The following is a 12,446-nucleotide window of genomic DNA, read 5'->3' on the forward strand; positions in this document are numbered from 1 at the left end:
TAATAAAATAATAATAATAATAAAAATAAATAATAATAATAAATAAATAATAATAAGGACCCCAATGGAAATAAGCCCTTTTTAGGGCTTTCTTGGGCTATCCTTGGCATTGTATGTTGTTTTATAAATATGTTGTGTGATGTATTTTATGCATTTATTATGTTCTGATGTATCGTATAATGTTTTTTGAATTGCCAAATAAAATCTATCTATCTATCTAAGTTTCGTGCTCATTCGATGTATTTTTCACCTGATTTCAACCCTAAACGTTTTCTTATATTTAGGCCTATACCATCTACAACTTGCTGCTGGCTATACCTTGTTTAGTTAGAACTTTCAAAAGAAGTACCTGAATGTGCAACCATAACTGTTTCAAAATAGCCCTTGAAAGTCATGCAGGCGACTCGAGGTCATGCATTGAATTGGTTTGAATGAAGAATACTACGGGAACCAGCACCTTTTGTTAGAAGTCACACATGAGCATGATGAGTGAAGTGGATACCCTCTATTGTTGTGAATGAGTCAATGACCTTCAATGACACTTAAGATTTTGTTTGCATACACCTACTAATTGGTCATATTAAACCCAATAACATTGACATTTTGGTTGTGAAAAAAAAAGTTCACCTGTCGTTAGTGCAATTTTGATTTTGTGCCATATCGGCCATCTTGGATGATTTTTGGCAAATGTTCTCTAAATGCATGATTTCAATGCCTCGGTTTGAAAAAATAATTTATGCCATTGACTAGTAAAGTGCCATTTCATAAGAAACCCTTTGATACTTTCACAATATGCTTGTTTCATGTTTGCATATATGTTAAAATAAAAGAAATATATAAAGGTAAATATATGCTTATGCCAATTTTGCTCCCAATTGCTATTTTTGGACCTTGTCATTTTATTTCGTTCCAATGACCGGTCCGAATGGGAAACTTTGAAAATTCATAATTCGAAAAGTTTTTGACCGATTTTGACCATTTAACCACCAAAATACTTCTGTTGATGAGTTCTATCCAGAAAACAATCTTTTGTAGCAATAGGGGCAACATGAAATTTTGATGGTTTTCCCTACTTAAAAGGATAATCAGTGATGCAGATTACATTAAGAATGTCCTTTCACTTGACCCACAGGATGACAGTCAAATTGTTCATGTGATTTGTTGGGAGCAGACTTAATCTTTTCCATGATCTTTTCTTCAAATCTGTTTTTCTCTATTTTATCCAGTAGACCATGTAACATATTTTTATAGGCTTTTCAGGTCGACTGGCTTGAGCATTTTGTTTGAGCCTGAACCATTAAGAACTAAGTGTATCTGCACAATGAGTGAAATTTTAACAAACAACCCTAAAATTAATCAAAATTAAGATTTGCATTTTTGGAAAGCACAGATGTGGTAATGAAACTCACAAATAGCAAAGATGTTGTTAGGCAGGAAAAACCTCTTATGTGTCATTGGCCCCTGAACATGTTTAAAGCAAAACCTCCTTAAGGAACCTGTTGGCAGTTTTGGTTTAAACATGTTCTGGGGCCAAAAGCACACAGGAGGTTTTTCCTGCCGTGCCAAACGATAAAGACAATATGTGACCCCTCAGCACAACTGAGCCCTGAAGTCGCCAATCATCATTTTTGAGATATTCAACCAAAATATTCTGCTTGAAATTAGCTTTAAAATGATGTATATCATGTCTATAGTACTTGACATTTAAGTAGTGAAAAATCAATAAAACAGTCAATAAATCCTTTGTTTCCTATTGTTTATTGTTAAGCTCGATGGAGCATATCTCAATAGTGGCACTGGCGACATCCGGGCTCAGTTGTGGAGGATGGTCACATATCTGACATCAAAATGAAGGTAGGATAAATGTATACGGTCTGTATGCATTTATAATTCAGTGTGCATGTGTGAGTGATGCTATCAAATCTGGATATCATGGTCAGCCTATGTATTAAAACTACTAGAAAAGGGAATCGTAATTATAAGCTTGTCCTTTCTTTACTTCTGTTTTCATAGTTGAACAAATTTCAACTCATGAGCAATACATGCAGCTTGTGACCATGACATGAACTGCACTGCAATGCCTTATACATGCAACTGCCCACCAACTGAATCAGGGAGAGTGGTACTTCACGAGTGGCAGTTCCCTGATCTAATATTTTGCATTCACTTCTCTTTATCATTAATTCACTTTTCTTGATCATCAACTTTGGTTCAAGTGAAATATTCAAACAATATTAAAATTATCACCATTAATGGATACAAAATGTATTTTGTGGTAAAATGAAATTTGCAATATAATGTTGCCTGCACTCTCTATGATTAGTATAAATGAAAATCAATTGAAGTATTCACACTAAGATCTAACACATTCCTAGCAGTTCCCACATTTCTTTTAACCTCAATATACAGGGTGTCTCAATAAAAATAGGCCCTGTGGATTGGGGGACTTAACTTAAAATGTCGGCAGTAAAATGAAAACTTTTTTAAAGATTCAAAAACCACAACACTTCCTCTTTGCAATGGTGCACAAAACATCAAAATCCGTTCACGCGTCACTGAGATAATTGGGATTATACAAATAGACCCATTTTTGGGTCATTCCAATGGGACAATGCATGTTAAACACTGACGTGGTGCTGCATTGTAGTTTAGAATATACAAAAAGAAATAAAGTAAAGCTCTCAGTCTTGCTAGGTACGAGTTAAGAAAATTTACCAATCAAATAATCACTCGAAGAATGCTTTTCACACCTTTCTGTTTGGGTTAACAATTATTATGTGAAAACATAAGCATTCATCAAGCAACACCAGGGTCAACGGGAAGAACACCAGAAGAACACGAAAAAGGGTTCTTTTCCAAGAATGAATCTCACGAATGGTGTTTTAAAAACGCTACTTGGTGCGAGACTAGTGATTTTCAAAACAGCCTTAACCATGTAAAACAGGATTTGCCCTTTGGAGCAAAAACACCCATGGAATTTAGCGCATTTTACCAACAAATAAGTACGATTTTTATCTTAAAGGTACACTGGATTTAAAAAGAATACACCCTTTATATGTTTTTTAAAATCATTTTCCAATATTCATAAAGTTTGAGTGCTGGCCATGATGCATTTCAGTCGAGGAAACACGTTTTTGCGTATATTAGCGGGACCAATAAAATGTCTAAACGCATCAACTAGCGTTTTTGACCCGCCTAAACGCGATTCTTTCTCCGATTCATTTTCTGGTCACGTATGTGTACACTATGAAACTTAACTGACCCCGTTTTTTCTTGAGAAATGCATAGAAGGTATATTTTCACATATTGTTAATCCAAAGAGAAAGGTGTGAAAAACATTCTTTGAGAGATTGATTGGTTGGTTGGTTGGTTGTTTGATGTTTTCAACCCAGCAAGACTTTTTCCATTCTAAACTACAATGCAGCACTTTATGTGTATTGCCCCATTGGAACGGTCCAAAAATGGGTCTATTTGTACAATCCCATATATCTCAGTAACGCGTGAACGGATTTTGATTATTTGTGCCCCATTTTAAGGAGGAAATCTCATGGCTCTTGAATCTACAAAAAAGTTTTGATTTTACTGCTGATATTTTAAGTTACGTCCCCTAATCCACAGGGCCTATTTTTATTGAGACACCCTGTAATTGTACAGTATCAACTCACCTTTTAATATGTTAAGTACAAAAACTCTTACAATTTGAGGTCAAATTTTGATCTATGATTAGTGAATTGAGTTATTAAAGCGCCACAGGCAATGATGTCATTGTTGCGCATAGTGTCAGTCTAACCCATAGATGAAAAATATACAGACCATTCACCAACAGGCAAAGTCACAGTGCTTTGTATACTGAGAATTTTCGCATATTCATGAGGGCCAATCATTCTATAATTCACATGTCTAGCAAATTACATGCAATTCATTTGTGGCTATCATGAAGATGTATCTAAAGTTTTAATTACAGCTCTACTGTATGCCCTCCTTAACAAATGATGCTGGACTTTGCTTCCTGGTGAATGGTCTATATATGTTTCATCTATGGTCTAACCTGTTTCCCCAAGATCCATGTACAGCCAGGGGATGGTGGAAGCTGGCCTCTCCCTTCTTTAGTAACGATGGCACAGGCTTGAATTCGGCTAGCTCTTCGTCTGTAAGGATGGTCTACACAAGGTGAAATTGACAAGAAAATGGATAGAAAAAAAATGCTGTTAACATATTTTATCCAGATGATATCCTTATGTATAAACAGGCAAACCCAGCTTTTCAAAGGTAACTGCTTGCCCGCATTTTATGCCAAATAAGGCCCCCTCTCGGATAAAGGTGTTTGGTTGTCCTCAACCGACTGACCATACTTCTTGAGCCTCTGAACAGATTAGTTCAGGATCGTTCATAAATCACCAGTTGGTAAGCAAATGTTCTAAAAACAGATCCAAATAAGTAAATTAGGTACTCACTAGAAAAACCCATGTGACGTTATTAAGATCAGTCACAAAGATTGCTGATAACAACTAGAAACACCACCACTCACCAAACCTGCAGAGTGAACAAGCTTCCTGATAGAAATTATGTGTACCTAATTTACTTATTTGGATCTGTTTTGAGAACATTTGCTTACAAGACATACTTCTTGAGCTAACCAAAAACTTTTTTACAGTTGCTTACCATTATATTGCCACATTGTAAATTACCATGTTCCTGATTGGGTTACTAAATCATAATAATCTTCTTGTAATCAATCAGCAGGTAGCACATAATGCATCTTCCCACAGCCTTAATTATTTGGAAATATTGGTTCACTTGATGTGACACTTTAAGTCATAAATCATTATTGCACAGATGTATGCACACAAAGGTTTCACAACTAAGTTGGCCATAGTCACAGTCTGAATAATTTTGTAGTCAAGGCTTTGATAGTCAACTCCAGTTTCAATTGTGCATTTTGTTCATTAGTGTACCCTGCGCATTTATTCAACTCTAATGGCAAGAAAAAAGTTGTGATAGTCATCATAGCCACAACTTTTTGTTGCGCAATATAGTCACTATTAAGAGGACTACAGTCGTGCACCCCTAGCATCCACCAATCCACCCACACACCACCTCCACCCCCATTGATTTGAAAATTGCGAAAATGGCTTGTGCCCCCCCATCATGGTTGGCACCCCCCTAAGATGAATCATGCTGCACCACTACCTTCACCCGGCACATGTAGCCACCCCACATTGAAAGTACCTTGATAGATTCCATGTCTTTGAAGTTAAAATCTGTGACTGGCAATGGGTTCCCATTTCTTGTCCATCTGTAACAAAAAAGTGTCATTATCATGTTTAAAATTAGTTCTCTGTATTTTACTTCTGTAGAAATGTACTGTAACCATGCGGGTATAAGCTAGAGTGCGACGTTTCCCGTTTTACGGAAAATGGACAAAAATCACGGAATTGGAGGTACAACACGGAAAATGACATTTTTGTATGATGTGACAAAAATTGTTAAAAGAGAAGAGAAATAAATGTTAAAAACAATCATGAGTGGTGTGTGTCAATTTTTATGATGAAAATACTGTTTAATAATAGGCATGAACCCCTATATCCTTCCAAACATTGTAACAGTCGATCTATTATCGGTCTATTATCGTGAAAATGTTCCAATCAGAGCATATTGATTGTGATATTGAACACTTTATTGTGACATAAATATCATTGTTTATACATTTTAAGCTTTATTCATGAAACACGGATTTACAAATTTTACAACACGGAAAATGGATTTTAGAAAACGGTAAACTTCGAACTCTAGTATAAGCCCACCTTTGGCTATAAGGCCATCCTTATTTTTAAAACATTCTGGAAAAAAGTGTGCAGTAGTAATTTTGGCCAAGTTGAAAAATCAAATCAATGCTTCTATATGTGACTGGACACCGCGAATCACCCAAATTATTCGGCACAAAAGAGTGGTTTCTGAGCAATTTTACCAACCAGATTTTAAAAAATCGGAGCCGACTTCAACAGCGCCAATTTTATGCTTACCGATATCACTGAAACGACACACGCAATGTCTATCCTTGTTTAGGGCAATTCCTTGCTTAGGGTGTTTTTGTAATGTCTATTGTTTTAGCGTTACATTTCAAACTAATTCCTTGCTTAGGGTGTTTTTATTTCAGTAAAATCCTTGTTTAGGGTTAGTTTGACAAATTTTCAATATCCTAGCTCATTTTTGAAAGTCAATTCACACGGATGCTTACAACTTTTATACATGAGTGATCCCCCTGGGATCATTTCCGTCATCCTGCTCCTATCGACAGACTGTGGACAGTCCATGTTTAGGTGTGTGTCCACAGTTGAAGTGTGTTACCACAAATGCCCTCGTTTGGTGGCAAAAACCTACTCACCCTACCAGTGGTGTAGCGTGGGACGTCATAGGGGGGAGCACTGACCATGATTTGGGGGAAGTTGGTACTGGGTCTAATTGGGGGCACAGGCCATTTTCAGCAATTTTCCTGTGGGATTTGCTAAATTTTGCAATCGATTGGGGGGGGCATGTGCCCCAATGACGCTACACCACTGCACCCTACTTACTTTTGAGATCCAGGTACACAATGAAGTTTTCCATTTTGTCTGTGCATCTACTGTTACATGACTTACATGGATGGTCAGATGTTGCATGGGCCGAGTTCTTGTTATAGTTAATAGAACACCCAACAGCCTCCCCCCACACACACACATCTAGGGCTTATATGTATACAAAACCTACTTACCTATGTGATCCAGGTATATAATGAAGTCCTCCATTTTCTAGTGTCTGTGCATCTACTGCTACATGGATGGTCAGATGTTGCATGGGCTGAGTTCTTGTCCAGTAGGAATAGTCTTGATGCCTATGTTGTTAAAAATTTTGAACTTTTGTTAGGCCAAAATCAAAATGTTTATTTCATAAACAGATTGGATAAACAACGATGAGCTTTGTGATTTTTTTAATAGTAAGGGCAAAAAGTATGTCAGATCTTATTTTATTGAATTTTTGGTCCCATATTGCAAGTTTTCACATCCATTTTTTCTGACTTACTAAAAAGTAGCGCTACATGGAAAATTCATTATAGCTACCAGTGCGGGTTTCTGAGACAAACATTTTAACACTTTACCCAACTTAATTTTATGTTTTAGTGTATTCTCTTGAATTGACCAATTGAAATATTTCAATCTTTTAACAGGTGATAGGAATCAATCTAGAAAGATTGAAAAAAAGATTGAAGTGGATTTTTGGATTGACTCTTACTCCTTTTGTAGACTGGTTTCATCATCCAATCAAGTGTTACTCCTGGTGTAATCCAAATGGCACGTACATGTTGCATATGGTTGGAATGACTTTTTTAGTGTGACTATTTTCAATCTTTTTTTCATTTGGAAAAGATCATAATTCAAATCATATTTGATTGAATATTCAGCCAAAAATGATTTGTCCCTAACTGCAATCAGCAAAATATGGAATATTTGAATGGAATATTAAAGAGAGTAGATATCAAAATAAAGTATATGTGTTTTTGCAAAAATAGAAAAAAAAAAAACTTGTGTTCAAAATATACTATTGCTGGCTAGATTTGTGAAAATTCAAGATGTCAAATGGGGCAAACACTGGGGTAGAAACACCGAATGCATTTACATCAGAATGAACCTTTCCAGGTGGTGTGTTCATCACCAAAGTGATAATTGTATTTCAAAGACACTTACTATACTAATACACCGCCATGTCTGGGTGGTTTAGCAAACATCTGATCAAATGGGGCAAATATTGGGGTAGAAACACTGAATACATTTATATCAGACTGAACCTTTCCAGGTGGTGTGTTCTTTCCTGAAGTGATAATAACATTTCAAAAACACTCACCAAGCTACTACACCGCCATGCCTGGGTGGTTTAGCAAACATCTGGTCATGCCAAAATCTTACTTTTGTTTCTCTGCCTTTCACAAGAAGCTGTGATGCTGCTGCCTGAAAAGTAACATAAAAACACAAAACCAATTCAGTTCTGATGCTGTATGCTAATGCCCTTTCAATTCTTTCTGAGTTAACTTTAGACAGATGAAAACCATTAATGATCATGGGAACTGGTGGTTCATTGTGTATGTTTTTTCTCCCTCTGACAGTTCCAAGTACAGGGAATAAAAAAATGTTTGATGGTCCTCATTCGACCAAACCCTAATCTTGAAAGTTTTTACTGTACAAAACAATAATGACCCAAAATTCCAAAAACCTTTATTTTTCTTTCAAAATGTTTGACAGCCTGAAAAGTTTTTGAAACAAGTTTATTCTCAAAACTGTTGTACCACAGTTGAAGTGGTATTCAGTACACAGTGTCAACACCCTGTATTATAAATATTTTTTTCCATACAGCTCAATACTCCGTTGAAATCAATAATCTATTATTGACACAGATAAAGAAAGTTTACATATGCATTGTGTTAGTGGACGTGCACCTAGATGGGCTAAACGTGTTCCTTTATACCTATTATATATATATATAGTATAAATGTCATTCTCTAATTAAATATATCTCAATTTTTACACTGGATTTCAAATTTTTTACATTAAAAATGCAGTAAAAGATATCCACAGCAAGCTGCAAGGCCCCGCTAATTAGTGTACTGATTTTCGAGTGAGTGTACTGGAAACAAAAAACTCTGGTTTTACCTGAAAACAAATTTTTTTCTTGTAATAGAAACATCATATGGGGTACTAGAGCATACACAAATCGTAATAATGTGTAGAATATAGAAACGCTGTGGTATCTCATATGATAGTCATGGTATGCTTAGCCTGAGTCGCTTCGGCCTATCTCGAACAAAATCGCGATGCGTAGCTGTTAAAAAAACGAGAGGATTTGCTGTACTATCACGGCAATTTTTAACACGAAGATATAGGGATGATGACGATGTGCAGTATAGATATATCCAAAGTCACACCAGTTTTTGCAATTTACTTTAGCTAATTAGGCATAATACATGCTTTACCCCACACACAGTGTCAACGCCTGTATATTACAAATATTTTTTTCATATCCCGCTCCATACTCCGTTGGTGATCAATATTCTATTGTTGACACAGATAAAGAAAGTTTACATATGCATTGTGATATACACGATTACACATGCATGATCGAATATTCTATACAAGCAGCTGGATGGGCTAAATGTGTTCTTTTATATAATTGCAATTCTCAAAATTAAATATATCACAATTTTTACTTTGGATTTCAAAATCTTTACTTATAAAATGCAGTAAAAGATATCCACAGCAAGCTGCAAGGCCCCGCTAATTAGTGTATTGCTTTTCGAGTTAGGGTACTAGAGCATGCACAAATCGTAATAATGTGTAGAATATAGCAACTCTTTGGTATCTCATATGATAGTCATGGTATGCTTAGCCTGAGTCGCTCGGCCTATCTCGAACAAAATCGCCATGCGTAGCTATTGAAAAACGAGAGGATTCGCTGTACTATCACGGCAATTTTTAACACAAAGATATAGGGATGATGACGATGTGCCACACTACCCCTTGGAGATCTATGGACACCAAACAATATTTTTGGCCTTAAAGCAATATTATTGTAACATTTTCTGAGGAGGACACCCCCAAACAGTGTTGTAGTCGAGTCCTCGTCATCCGAGTCCGAGTCCGAGTCCGAGTCCTTGGTGTCCGAGTCCAAGTCCGAGTCCGAGTCCCTGCCAATTTCTGATGTCCGAGTCCGAGTCCGAGTCCTCAATGTTCGAGTCCGAGTCCGAGTGCGACATCTTAAGTAGCAAGTTCAAGACCGGGGTTTTCGCCAATACTTTATCAACGTAGGCCTATACTTAACCAGAATAGCATGCCTAGTATTGTTTTGGGACTGTGCAATAATTATCACGGAGCCGGAGGGGTGAAATTGCAAAAATGCTTATCCCTCTCGGACTGCCAAAATTGCCCCCCCCCCCTCCCGGCCTGCCAAAATCTTTGCACCCCCCTCTGCACATGCCATTTTTGGGATCCCAATTTAGATACATGTTGCAAGCGCAGCGAGCAGGGTAATTTGCATATGTAAGCGTTTCCGTACTGTTTTCTATAAGCCTTTTAGAGCATTTTATTTGAAAGGTTCTCCATATGTGCCAAAAATTGCTTGTTCCCCCTCTTGGTTCTCCAAAATTGCTTCCACCCTCCCTTTCGATCGGCCAAAAATTCCTTCCCCACCCCAATGCTCATAATTCTTGCTTCTAAAGCCCCTTAGGTAGCATACCTTGAAACCGGGGGGGGGGGGGGGGGGATTTCAATTTTGAGGACTATTTGTTCAAAAAAGGGGTCATTCAGTGTAGGCTACTGGAAAAAAACGGTGTCATTGGGTGTAGGGTTTGCCAAAAATAATTGGGTCATTTCATGGGCACATGACGTTTGTCAATATATGGGAGTGCTCCTCCCCCGGGCCTTGAAACAGAGTATAATCACAGACTCACAGTAACTTAGGCTTATGTTATAAAGAGGCAAAAGATGCAATATGACAATCAAAATATGACGTGACTCACCAAACTGCAGGTGCCAAACGAAGGGGTGCATGTTGGATCTGTAGGCCTATGCGGTATTATTCCGGGGTGGGGGAGGGGTCACTCACATGTAAAGGTGGTACGGGTATGTGCGGCGGTCAAGGGTCCCTTTTTCAGGCTCTCCGACTGTTCCTTAAGACCCACATTTGCATCATGCTCCAGTTCATTAAGCTGAACACTCTGAAAATTGTAGCTCTTTAGCTCAAATTTGGAAACATTTTAAATTTGTTAGCTCCAAAGCCTATAATTCGCCCAATTTTTAGTTCACAGACCTCTACAAAAATGTTGAAATTTCAGTTCATTAAGCCCCTATTTTGCCCCCAAATCAGTTCTTAGTTCCCAAAGTTCGGCACCGCACACCCCTACCAAAATTTAACTTTAATGCCCCAAAGTACAAAGTATTATTATTCATGTACATTCTAGACTTGTGTCTAACAAAGCAGTCATGTCAAAACAAACGATTATGATTAAAATCCATTTAACCAATTAAAGATGTAACTGAAAGCAATCTTGCTTTTTGGTTGTACTTTTATTTACAAACTAAATTTATTTGCATGCAAATCATGTGTTGTGATCATTGATCATCAAGCATAAGAGGAAGTTTTAAATGAACGAAAATAAAAGACCTAAAGAGACCCTATTTTGCCGGACTCGAGGAGGACTCGGAGCCGAGTCCCCGAGTCCTTGGGGTCCGAGTCCAAGTCCGAGTCCGAGTCCTTAGCTCCCGAGTCCAAGTCCGAGTCCGAGTCCTTGAAAAAAGGACTCGAGTCCGGACTCGAGTCCGAGTCCCGAGTCCTCCAACACTGCCCCCAAATATGTTTCAAACTTCTGATTTTTACATAAACTGTGACTTCAATTTGATGAACTAAAATCCCCTGCAAAAATCAAGGCTTGCTGCTTGATCATTTTTCATTTCATTTCATTTTAGAATTTTTTTTTTCAAATGGCTATTTTTGCCTACAAATTGGAGATTCAACAAATTTCTTATTTTGACTTGAGGAGGGTGTGAAATGAGGGACAAAGCCTAACAAATACATGAGGGGAAAGATTGTCCCCTTGAATATTCCAAAATATGTGTCAAATAACAAACAAAGGTCAAACGGTAAACTGTGACACAAAAGAGTAGAATCATTCCTCCAGATTCTGGTGCCGAATTTGACACAAAAGTTTCACAGAAACTAATAATCATCAAACCAATCTACTTTGACAAGCCCACTTTTATTTCCACAATGCTTACTATGCCTGGTATACTTACAGCAATAGATGGGAGAAAGACAAGATCATGGAACAGCGCAGTGAGCCTCCAATGACCCAGTGCATGGAGTAAGACGTTATCTGGATCACCACTCTGGTTTGAGTGCCACTCATACATCATCTCTATGCCTTCATAACTGGTGTTCTCATCCTGTATCACCGACAAATGGAAATATATTATTATGTTATTGTTAAGAACATACTTTGTGTACAAAAGTTCATTGACCGGTAGCACCCCCTAAACTTTTTTGAATTTTTTTCATATTTTGCAGGTATGATTTTATTATCAAAATGAACAAAATGAGGGGTGTCCCGCTTGAAAAATACCAATTTCATTTTTGTGAATCACCCTAGTGTGACATGTTATGACCGATGTTATGTGCTCAAATAATTTTTGCGAGTGCTGACTGCCATATTTGAACATCGTATGATACACCATAGACTGTCTATGATTACAGGGTAGTGTAATTGGTCACTAATGGCATTTCCCTTGTCGGCTGTTTGATTTTTTTTACAAGGAAACTAACAAATGAAGTTCAAATTTTATCTTGTTTTCAAGTCTATAGAAGAAAAGATATGATACAGATGAATAAAAAATTAAAAGTGAACGATATGAATGAGCTAGTTAATA

The 12,446-nt window shown here is 37.2% G+C and overlaps 1 protein-coding gene across 1 annotated transcript in view; it reads right to left on the minus strand.

Moving 5' to 3' along the window:
• The window catches only part of LOC140169663 (phytanoyl-CoA dioxygenase domain-containing protein 1 homolog), a 50,969-nt gene that overhangs the window by 4,677 nt on the left and 33,846 nt on the right, over positions 1-12,446 (minus strand). Inside the window, exons 4-8 of the mRNA XM_072192949.1 lie at positions 11,817-11,966; positions 7,879-7,982; positions 6,752-6,871; positions 5,230-5,296; positions 4,049-4,161 (exon numbers count right to left, since the gene is read on the minus strand). Coding sequence (XP_072049050.1) covers positions 4,049-4,161; positions 5,230-5,296; positions 6,752-6,871; positions 7,879-7,982; positions 11,817-11,966 — 554 coding nt within the window. The remainder of the gene's footprint in view (positions 1-4,048; positions 4,162-5,229; positions 5,297-6,751; positions 6,872-7,878; positions 7,983-11,816; positions 11,967-12,446) is intronic.

This window comes from Amphiura filiformis, chromosome 14, assembly GCF_039555335.1.
Source record: "Amphiura filiformis chromosome 14, Afil_fr2py, whole genome shotgun sequence".
NCBI classification, from domain to species: Eukaryota; Metazoa; Echinodermata; class Ophiuroidea; order Amphilepidida; family Amphiuridae; genus Amphiura; species Amphiura filiformis.